General features: G+C 42.4%; 1 protein-coding gene across 1 annotated transcript; it reads left to right on the forward strand.

Moving 5' to 3' along the window:
* The first annotated feature begins 248 nt into the window (after positions 1-248).
* Positions 249-10,662, forward strand: FCER1G (Fc epsilon receptor Ig). Its single transcript, XM_026724401.2, has 5 exons — positions 249-502; positions 6,049-6,140; positions 6,510-6,560; positions 8,013-8,033; positions 9,255-10,662. Exons 1-5 carry the CDS (start codon positions 451-453, stop codon positions 9,351-9,353), a joined length of 315 nt encoding a protein of 104 aa, XP_026580186.1. The 5' UTR covers positions 249-450; the 3' UTR covers positions 9,354-10,662.
* Positions 10,663-11,526: the final 864 nt, after the last annotated feature.

The raw sequence follows: 11,526 nt of genomic DNA on the forward strand, positions 1-11,526 counted from the left end.
ATCCCTTCCTAGTCCGTTAAAGGTCACGCAAGGTCAGACCGACCTCCATCCTCCAGAGATCCGGTTCCCTGGCAGCCTTTCTCCGTAAACCCTCTTGATCTCCCCGAGGCGTGAGATCCCTGGATCCTTTCTCCGGTTTGTCCCACCCCGAAAACGGTCTCGGTGTCTCCAGCCCCACGGTGGGAAAACGGAAGGTGAATTATTTCAGCTGACTGGCTGCCCGTCAACTTAAAAGAACCGAGAGAGCTAGAGAGCGAGTGTGTGTGTGTGTACAACTCACTGCAGGAAGGCTTGTGGCTGTTGTGGTTGCGTCCATCCTGCTGAGCTCAGGGTGGTGGCGTTGAAGGCTCCAGCTCGGCCCCCGGACGGTGACCGAAGGGACACAACTGGATTTTGACTCACCGCAAGTTGCGCCTTCTGTCTTTTTCTGGACACGGGTCTCCCCCCAAAATGAACGTTCGTGTCGTGGCCATTCTGGTTTTCCTCTTGGTCGACGGAGCAGGTAAAGTCCAGCCACTCGGATCTGTGTATCTTGTATCTGGGGGGGTCAGGGAGAAAAAGAATTGAAAGGAAAGGGTTTGGGGTATGTGTGGGTGTGTGGGTGTGGGTGTGTGTCAGAACAACGCAACCCCTTCATCTCCAAGGAGAGCAGCAACGTGGAATTCAGGAGAAATTTCCTGAGAGTGACAACAATTCATCAGTGGAACAACTTGTCTCGAGTGTTGCGATTGCTCCAACACTGGGAGTTTTTAAAAAGATGTTGGATAACCATTTGTCTGGTGTAGGGTTTCCTACCTATGCAGGGGGTTGGACTAGAAGACCTCCAAGGTCCCTTCCAACACTCCTATTCCATTAAAGCGGTAAACCAGAGCTAAAACATGATTTAAGTTGGAGGTTAGCTGGAGATTCAGTCCCAGTTTTTATTCATTTATTCATTTGCTTATTTCTTTATCTTTTGCTTTTATTTTTATTTTATTTTGCTTACAAACGCAAAAAGCTTCCCAATAAAACCACATTGGAACCGTCAGAATTTTTATTAGTCGTAGACCAGAGACCAGAACAAACAGTCGATAAACAATGCAATTCCAAAACTCTAGAATAAAATAATAACGGATAAAATCTAGGATGCAATCCAGCCTGTCCATTGTGTATAGTCTAACTACACTAAAATCACAATCCAGAAACTCCATGGCCCGCGGTCGGTTTCTTGCTAAAAGGAGAAGTCATAAGCCATTGGAACCATCGATACTCCGAGTAATAGCGATCCTTTTGCAATTAAAAAGGATGAGGAGAGAGGTGGGGTTTTTTGCTTTAAATATATAAATATTCCTTCTTCGCTTCTTAGGTCTTGGGAGGGACCCTTCTTCTCAACAACCCGGCGAGGGAGGCTCCCCCCAAGTTTTAAACCAGCCCTTTTTTAAAATAATAATAATAATAATCAAAGCTTCTTGAATCCAAAGGTTGTTAACTTTGGGGCATCGTGTGTGTCCATCTGTGCTTTTAATGAAGGCAACACAAGTCAGTCCAAAAATGGCATTTATTCAAACAATTATGGTGGAACATGCCGTGGCAGTCTCTTTTTAAATCATGATTCATTGGCGAGTGATTCTTCCAGCAACGGAGGAGTTGATTTAGGATAGCAAAGATGAAAAGCTGTTTTGTTTTGTTTTTTTCAAGACCAGAAACCACTCTTAGATTCTTAAAACGATGACCCAGAGGGACATTCGAATAATACGCAAAAATCCCATTTGACATTGTGATTAAACTGCTAGGCTAGAAACAAAGAGATGGGAATTCTAGCTGACGAGTTGAACTTAAAACTGTATTCATTTTTTATTTTGAAGGAGGTGTTTTCCCCAAAGGAGCAAAGATTTTTTAAAAAGTCTAACTTTTTAAGGGTATTAAAGCAATATTAACGTTTTCATGTCCGATGCCTTAGTGTTTTCATCCTGTAAATTGCTGTCATTCTGTTGCTTAAGGAATTTCAAGCTGCATAGGGTCGTTTGCTAGAGAGATTTCATAATTTAATTTAAAATTTAAAAATAATAATAAATAAGCAAAAATCATCGTTTGGCTCTCAATGCGAGCAACTTTTTTTTTTGGAGTCGAGAGACAGTAAGTTGTTTTTTTTTTTCTCTTCCCTTTTATTGAACACGACGCTCACTTTTAAAGAGAGGTGAGTGAAAATAAAATTATTTGTTTCCCTAAGGTTAAATATAGAATAATCCAAATATATACTACAATACTTTGCAGCTTGATCAGCCAGATGGATGTGACTGCTTGTGGGCAAGGAATTGAAACCTTGGTAAAAAAAAAAAAAGATGTTTTATTTTTAAAATGTTGATGAGTTCGCACATGTCTTCCAGTGCTCATCCATTTCAAAATCACAAAATCCCCAATTTTTGCAATCCTTTCTATTTTCCCCTGATGGCTTTAGGTTTCACTTTTCATTCTTCTGTAGCTTTGCAGAATCCTTTCGTTGGCATTTTTGAAACCTTTAAGCGTTGAATCAAACAGTGTGTTGATATACTACGCCGAGCCTAACCATGGTTTGTGCTTCAGTGATGGGAGATAAATTTATCTATGGGAGAGGACCCCAAAAAATTGTTTAGCTCGGGGAAAGTGAAAAGGATCAGAAAGCAACTCAAACCATCTCTTTCCCTGATCTTGTGGTCCTTCAGAAGGATTTGGAGATGCTTTCGAGATTTGGTTAATCTAGAATCCCACCGATGTCGGTTTGTTGACCTGGCATACCTTGGTTTGATTGGGTCACGCCAATCCTTTGCAAGTGGAGTGGCCAACATTGAACTCAACGTGCCAAGCCACATGTGACGCTTTGCAAAACTACCTGCTCATGTCCTGCCCACATCCTGAGTTCTAACCAGGCTGCATGCTGGCTTGATCGAGGCTAGTGAATCCAAGCTTGCAAAACCTCAAGATGTGCTTTTGCATTTCTGTGGCTGATCCTTAAGATTTTCACAAGGGGCAACTTCAGACGGTGCACCGCGGGAAAGAAAGAAACTCTGAAAGAGAGATTCTCACCAGGAACAAAATATAATAATTGGGTAATTAAATTTACCCAAACCCCACACCCACAATGAATTGTACAGGTAATCCAAACTTAATTCTCCAATTTCAGCAGCTAAAGTCCTGTTGATCTGAAAAAGCCAAGCGTTGGACACAGTTCGATTTTTGCATTCTAGACCACGTAGGTTTTCTGAACATGTAAAGAATGCTTCTTGTCTGTCACGTAGTCCTTTCTTATCAAGGCATCGGGGCTTGGGAATCTACTGCCAAACCGTGAAAATGTAAATGAAAAGAGAGCGTTTGGTCTTGTGATTAAGACAGCGGGCTAAGAAGCAGAAGACCCTGAGTTCAAGTCCTAATTTAGCCATAAAAGAGTGATTTTGAGCCAACCACCAGGAGATGGTGAGTTCTAGTCCTGCCTTAGGCATGAAAGCCAGCGTGAAACAAGTCCCTCTCTCAGCCCAACTCACCTCACAGGGTTATTGTGGTAGGGAAAATAGGAAGAGGAAAGTGTGTTGGATATTATTTGCTGCAGACTGCCTTGACTTCTTTGCAAAATTGATAAAGGCAGGATATGAATAAGTAACCATTTAAAAACAAACGAAGGACTGGAAAATGGAGTTTCTGGTAGCGAAAAAGCCTGAGTTAAAAATTCAGCTGGGCTTCACTAATGCAGATTTGTGGGGAAAACATCTGCCACCATCTCACTTTTTAAAGGGGAAATGGGTTATAAAGGAAAAAGAAGTGGGCTTTTTAAAAAGGAAGTTGAAAGGAAAAGTCTGCAGTGTTCACGGTTACTCCCAGTTGTTTGAAAACTGAGCTACAAAATGCATCCTGTAATTAATCAAAAGGTCGACCGTCCTATAAATCACGATTAATCAAAGATACAAAGGGACTAATTCCCAAAACAAAAATATATATCTTACGCAAAGAGAAAGGAAACAAAAAAGGAATGCGATCTATTTTGTATAAAACAAATACACTTGGATAAAATGAAGCGATAATTCAAGTAATTCACAATCAATAATAATCAGTAATTCATTAATTAGTAATGATTTAGTTAAGAATACTTTACTTATGATTAAGTAGCAGTTTAGTTAATTATTAGGTAACAGTTTATTATTAACAGCTTTTTTACTCATTATTAATTAATCCTCATTGGTAAGTTAAGTGATTATGAATTGATTTATTGGTGGATACTTTCATTGTTATTATAATTTCACATTGAATATTGGTTGATAACTTTATTGATGGATGATGAATAGTTTAACTGAATATTATGAACTAATAATTGAGTTGGATGTGGTTCGTTGTTTATTTTTTAATTAGAAGCTTCAAACTTTTGCGCGCTGGTTCTCCTCGGGAGCTTTTGGGCAGGGGGGAATGTATTTGTTATATATCTTATAATCACAACTTTGCCAGAGTTTTTGGGGGTGAACCCCAAAACATCATTTAAGTGGAATAATGAAGGCACGCAGCCTGGTGAGCTGGCTGAATCTTGATATTTACAGATCTTGTCAATTTGTATTTCTGCAATGGAGAAATACAAGGTTTTACAAGCTGTTCTCATTCGGCCTGATTTTCTTTGCTCAAAAAAACAAAACCCAACCCACCCTATTTTTTTTTACATTTTGCAGCATCAGAAATCAACCCAAGCTTTGTGGTTTCATAGTGCGATTTTGGCTGATGGTGGACAGAGGCCAAACAGTGAGCAATCCGCTCCTCATCTCATTTTTAAGCTGCAAGCAAATGTTTTCCCCAAAATTGAATTGCGCCATAAGCGGGTTCCACAAAAGAAGAAACGAGAACCGTATATTAAAGCGGAAATATAATTTTCCTCAGAGGCACTGGGGAGGAGATTCAATTCCAGTGAATCATCTGGAGTCTAGACCAACAATTTGCTCTGAAGTTATTAATTCTGCTTTATTGTATTACTTTCGACTTCTGGAAACAGGGATCTGTGACAGGCATAAGAGTGAGCGCTGGTCATAAGTCCCTGTTTTCAGTGCCTGAATGGTGGTTAAATGATTGTTTGTAAGACGAGGGCTACTTGTGATTTATTCTCTGGGGTTGCCAGAAAGATCAAATCCCTTCTTCCCCCGAAATCGTTTCCAAGCTGGGAATTGCAAGAATACAACCCAGGCGATCAACAGAAGTCAAAAATATTATATTTTATTGAGGTCGACATTCTTAAATAGCACTCCTAAGACAGCGTCTCCATCTCGTTTTCTTTATACAGCCATCCTCGAATTATGACCACCATTGGAGCCCAAAATTTCTATTGTTAAACAAGACATTTGCTAAGTGAAATTTCCCCCATTGTCATGCCCCTGTCGAGTCGACAGGGAGTGGGAGCGTGTTGGCTGTGGAGGAAACCAATAATACAATCTGGCCACCCTGCGGAGTTTGCCCTCCGGCGGAAATAAAGACAAACTCAAACAGGATTTGAAACATTAGGCACAAATACAAACACTCACACAAAATCAACTTACAAAGGGAGAAAAGAGTATAAAAAAAAACCAGGGACTTACCATAAGAAGCTAGCTAGCCCAGGAACGCAGACTTCTCGCTGTTCTCCGCCTTCCTGAAAAATAAAAAGATCCAGCTTTCAAGCGGTTGTCCGTATCCTTGCGCCGGAGCTCTCCCAGAGGGAAAATCGAATCCTCAAAAGAAAGGCATTTTGACACCTTTCAACAGTTTTAAGGGTTTTGCAAAACAAATCCGAAAATTTGCCCCCCAAAACTTAGCCTGTCTAACAATCTCTTCCTGTGAGTCAGGGAGGTGTGATGGAAAAAAGAAACTATCTTTAAGAAAAAATAAAAAAATTAAATCCAGATTTCATATAAGCAAAACAGAGTCATCAGCAATCCAATGAAATGACATATTTTTGTTAGCGCTTGGAATGATTTTAGAGGGAAAAGCTCGATCCCACGATTTAGGAAGTGTTTTAATGGAGGCCAGAACTTCCATGGCTTCTATTCCAAATTCCAAAAACCTTCCTCTGGCCTCTTCCGTTTGCAGAAGCTTTGAAAGACTCGGAAGTATGCTACATTTTGGATGGGATTTTGTTCCTGTACGGGATCATCCTGACTATTCTCTACTGCCGGCTTAAGGTGAGTATCTGGGGAACCCCTAAAATTAGACGCCTCAATCCTGAAATCCAGGCGTGACAATGGAATTTGGTAATTGCTTATCAAGTAATTTATCAAGCTAGAGTGTTTTACGGGCCGGATGCCCTTCCCGTCCCCAGTGCGGAGTTTTGTTCGCAAATCAATCGATTGCAAGATTTATCAATCCCTTTATTCCTCTTCATTTAACAACCCCCATAATCCCTTGCATTGGGGTGGAGTCTGGGCAACTGAACGGAGCTAGCTAGAGTGTTTTATGGGCCGGATGCCCTTCCCGTCCCCAGTGCGGAGTTTTGTTCGCAAAGCAATCGATCGCAAGATTCATCAATCTCTTTATTCCTCCTTTTTAATCAGTTCCAGGATCGGAAGAAAAACAAGACTGCAGACCCTTCTGCCATCTATGAGGTACATCCATCAATTATTTTACAGGTTGTCCTCGGCTTATGATCCTAATTGAGCCCAAAATTTATGTTGCTAAGTGAGACCATCATTAAGTGAATTTTGCCTTGTTTTATGACGGCTGTTAAGCAAATCCCGGGGTTTAAGTCAAGCTGGCTTCCTTGTTGACACTGCTTGCCAGAAGGTCGCAAAACGGGATTGGCTGACCCTTGGGGTACTGAGACTGTTGTAACTATGAACTGGTTGCTGAGTGTCTGCATTTTGATCACGGGGGTGTCAGGATTCCGGCAGTTGCCCCCAATTTAATCATGAATCTCGAGCCAAACTTCCAAAGGATTTATTGGGAGTTACCGGTGATGACCTGGGGCGTGGCACAAAAATAACCGAGTCACAAAAAATAGACGAAAGTCCCTTTCATGCCTCCAACTTGGCCCCAATGTCCCAATTATCCTCGGCTGGATATCAAACACTTCAAGAAAACAGTATACGAAGGGAGTAAAGGCAGTCCGCACCCAAAGTAAAATTAATTTGAAATAAAAAAACCAACACAAACCACTATGGCGGAATTACTACGGCAGGCAAGGATGATTAATTGCAGACTTCTATCAGATAACGCAGCAACTACGGTTGGGCGGAAGCCAAAACACAGATAATTTCCCACAAGAAGAATGTACACTTTGCTTCCAGCAACTTTGCCAGGCGCAGTTTGTCCTTTTAACCAGTCCTCCCAGCTGCAGCCCATGAAGGGGATCAGGGCCCCTTCCTCCCCCACAGACCACACCACTCACGTTTCTCCCTTATCCGCTCCTCCCTGCGTGCCCTAGGATGAAGAGGGGATGGGCCTGGGTCTTCCTCTGAATGCCCAGCCGGCCTGTGCCCTTCCCCAGTTTCCTCCACAACCACTGGAGCCACACTCCCACAGGGGCACGACACTTAACATGTCCGGCACTGCCTGGGTGTAGCTAACTCTGAGGCACATCATTCATTGTCACCCTTGACCCTGGTTTTCCCCCATCCCCTGGATGTATCGTAATTCCTATTCTCCAATGGGACACCTCCATAGCCCAGAGTCACCCATCATGCTCTCCAGTTAGAATTTAGCATGGCAGAAACTTCAGTCACCTAGTTACCATCTTTGAAAACATTTACGGAATGCGCTTTCAGTTTGCAAGCTGCCGCACTGCTCTTTCAAACCTCTTTCCCCCCCCCCCCGCTCCCTTTCTGTTGGCAACTCCCAAATGACCAATGGTTGTAAGGGTGAAAGGCGGCTGTAAGTCCTTTTTTTTCCCCAGTGCCATTGTAATTTTGGTCACTAAATGAACCGTTTTTAAGTCGAGCTCTACCTATTTGCATCAAACCCTTCCCTTCACAAGGGAGGGTTTTGGGGGAAATGGGGTGGGGTTGAGATTTCCGTCTTGTGGCTCTGAATTCTAATCCTTTTCCTCCTCCGTTTTCTAGAAAGTGGAAGGCATCTATACGGTAAGTTTCGCTCTCTGCTCGTTTCACCCTAGAAAAGGGGGGCTCTTCCTTTTTTCCATCCTTTCCACCCTAAAGAGATTATTAAAAATCATGAAAAGTCTTTCCCTCCAGGGAGATGGGCAGCCAATACGTTTGATCAATAAATTTTTAAAAAAAAAGTCACAAAAAGATGAGAAGCCACCTGGAATGACGGAGAAATTTCTTGATAATTAGAACAGGTAATCAGGGGAGCAGCTCGCCCCCAGAAGTTGTAGGTGCTGCATCGCTGGAGGTTTTTAAAAGCAGACTGGACAGCTATTTATCTGGAATGGTGTAGGGTCCCCTTCTTGTGTGTGTGCTGGGGGGGGATGAGCGGGTTGGACTAGATGACCTCCAAGGTTCCTTCCAACCCTATTATTCTATGTTCCTATAAATCTTGCCTCAGGGCAGGAATCCATCCAACTTAAGACTCTTAGTTAGTAACTAAGATAGATAGATAAGACAGACAGACAGACACAATGGATGGATGGATGGATGGATGGATGGATAGAGAGACATACAATGGATGGACAGGCAGCCACGATGGATGGATGGATGGATAGACAGACAGCCACGATAGATGGATGGATGGATGGATGGATGGATGGATGGGTGGATGGACAGACAGACAGCTACGATGGATGGATGGATGGATGGACAGACAGACAGCAATGATGGATGGATGGATGGATGGATGGACAGACAGACAGCTACAATGGATGGATGGACACAGACAGCAACGATGGATGGATGGATGGACAGACAGACAGCTATGATGGATGGATGGATGGACAGACAGATACGATGGATGGATGGATAGACAGACAGCTACAATAGATGGATGGATGGTTGGATGGATGGATGGATGGATGGATGAATGGACAGACAGATACGATAGATGGATGGATGGATAGACAGACAGTTATGATAGATGGATGGATGGATGGATGGATGGATGGATGGATGGATGGATGAATGGACAGACAGATACTATAGATGGATGGATGGATAGAGAGACAGATACGGTAGATGGATGGATGGATAGACAGACAGATACAATAGATGGATGGATGGACAGATATGAGAGAGACAGTTATGATAGATGGATGGATGGATGGATGGATGGACAGATATTGTCACCTTCAAAGTGACAATAATTAATCTAAGAAGTTCTTAAGTCTTCATGTCTTTTCCTCTTTCCAGGGTCTGGATGCTCAGGAAATGCAACCCTACAGCACGTTGCAAGCTTCGGAAAAGGCCCCGGAAGGGCTTCCTCCAAGGAAGACCCCCTCCGAAGAATAAACACCTTGTCTTCCTACGACTTCTGGATGCGCTTTCCGGGCCTGTCCTCTTCCCCAAATTTCGTGTCCGGGAGAGAAACCCAGAAGATCCGAAGGACTTTTTGGGTGGCATTCTTTTCTGGCTCATCAATCCTCTTCCAGAATATTAATTCTGGGCAACGCAAAAGGGTGGCTCACAATAGGGGCTGCCTGGGAATTCTACTGGAGCTACCCAAATCCCCCTGATTTTTTTTTTTTTTTAATGTTTTGGGGCTATTTTTGCTGGTCCTCGACTTACGACCTCAATGGAGGCCAGAACTTCCATGGCTTCTGTTCCAAATTCCAAGCAAGGAATTTGACCTTTGGGCCCCGGTGGTTAAGTGAATCACTGCAAATAAATGAATCTGGTAGTCATTAAGCAAATATCTACCTACCTACCTACCTATGATCTATTTATCTAGCTATCTTCTCATTCTCATTTATCTATATATCTTCCTATCTTTATCTTCTTTCTGTATCTTCTCTATCATTTCTTTCCTTCCTTTCCTCTCCTCCCTTCCTTCCTTCTTTCCCTTCCCTTCCTTCCTTCTTTCCTCTCCTTCCTTCTTTCCTCTCCTCCTTCCCTTCCTTCTTTCCCTTCCCTTCCTTCCTTCTTTCCTCTCCTTCCTTTCTTCTTTCCTCTCCTTCCTTCTTTCCTCTCCTTCCTTCCTGTCCTTCCTTCCTTCTTTCCTCTCCTTCCTTCTGACCCTCTTTCCCTTCCCTTCCTTCCTTCCTCTCCTTCCTTTTGACCCTCTTTTCCTTCCCTCCTTCTTTTCTCTCCTCCCTTCCTTCTTTTCTTTCTTTCTTCCTCTCCTTCCTTCCTTCCTTCCTTCCTCTCCTTCCCTTCCTGTTGTTGAGACATTTGTTAAGCCAAGGAGAGATGTTGCAACCGTCATAAATACATGCCAGTTGCCCAACATCCTAATTTAGTTCATGGGACCAGAGACGCTGCAAGGGTTATAAGTGGGAGCACCGGTTCCAAGTCACTTTTCCCAGTAACTTCAAACCGTCACTAAACAAATGGACGTAAGCTGAGGACTACCTGTACATTAACACAGCTTTCTTCTGCCAATTGAAAACGGGGAATTTATCTTTCTGAGTTAGAGGCACGGTGGAGTTTATGTTTTTCTTTTTGATTTCTGATTGTGATTTTTGATCTTGTAAATTGCCTGGACTGTGATATATTGGTTTAATACATACATACATACATAATAAATAAATAAACCCTTTGTCAGTTTTAACACAGTCCCTGCCAGCTATAAATAAATTGCCTTAATGAACAACTCACCAAATCTGGATGTCAACTTTGTCTTCATCAACTTAAGCAGCCACAGCTAAGGATTCAGAGTGGTGATTCAGGAAATATTTGTGGCTCTCGTTGGCGAGGACTGTTCAGAATGGCAAATTTAGCCCTTGACATTGGCGAGGACTGTTCAGAATGACAAATTTAGCCCTTGAGCCAGATCGATTAAATAGGCGTGCTCCAAGAATTTTTCAGCCCAAATTAAACCAGCCGGGTTAGTCCCAGGATCAACCAAATTTGAAAGGCAAGGAGACGTCACAGTTTTCTAGCCGATATTCTGCTGTTTTTATCCCATTTATTTTCCTTTATGTCTTGAACCAGCGGAACGGGAGTTGCCTTCAGAAATTGTGGGGGCTCCATCACTGGAGGTTTTATACGAAGAGAATAGACAGCCACTTACCTGAAAGAGTGTAGGTTCTCCTGCTTGAGCAGAGGGCTGGACTAGAAGACCTCCAAGGTCTCTTCCAGTTCTATTCTATTCATTTCTATTCTATTCCATTCTATTCTATGCTTCACCCAAGTCCACAACCCGTTAGATTTTTGGCCTTGCCCAAAACTCTCATTAAAGTCCAAACAAGGATAGTGGATTTGGGCATGAAATTCAGGGATTTTTTCACCCTGAGTTATTTGCAAAAAGAATAAAGGCAGATCTCTTTATTTCTCCCTCTCTCTCTTGCATCTATCTGTCTATCTGTCTGTCTATCTACCTACCTATCATTTATCTATCTTCTCTTCTCTATTGTTCTCAAATATCTATTTATCATCTATTTTCTCTTTCTTTTCTTTATCATTCTCAAATATCTATCTATCTATCATCTATCTATCTATCTATCTATCTATCTATCTATCTATC

The sequence above is a fragment of the Pseudonaja textilis genome, chromosome 16, assembly GCF_049901715.1.
Source record: "Pseudonaja textilis isolate UNSWEBS1 chromosome 16, rPseTex1.2, whole genome shotgun sequence".
In the NCBI taxonomy this organism is placed as follows: Eukaryota; Metazoa; Chordata; class Lepidosauria; order Squamata; family Elapidae; genus Pseudonaja; species Pseudonaja textilis.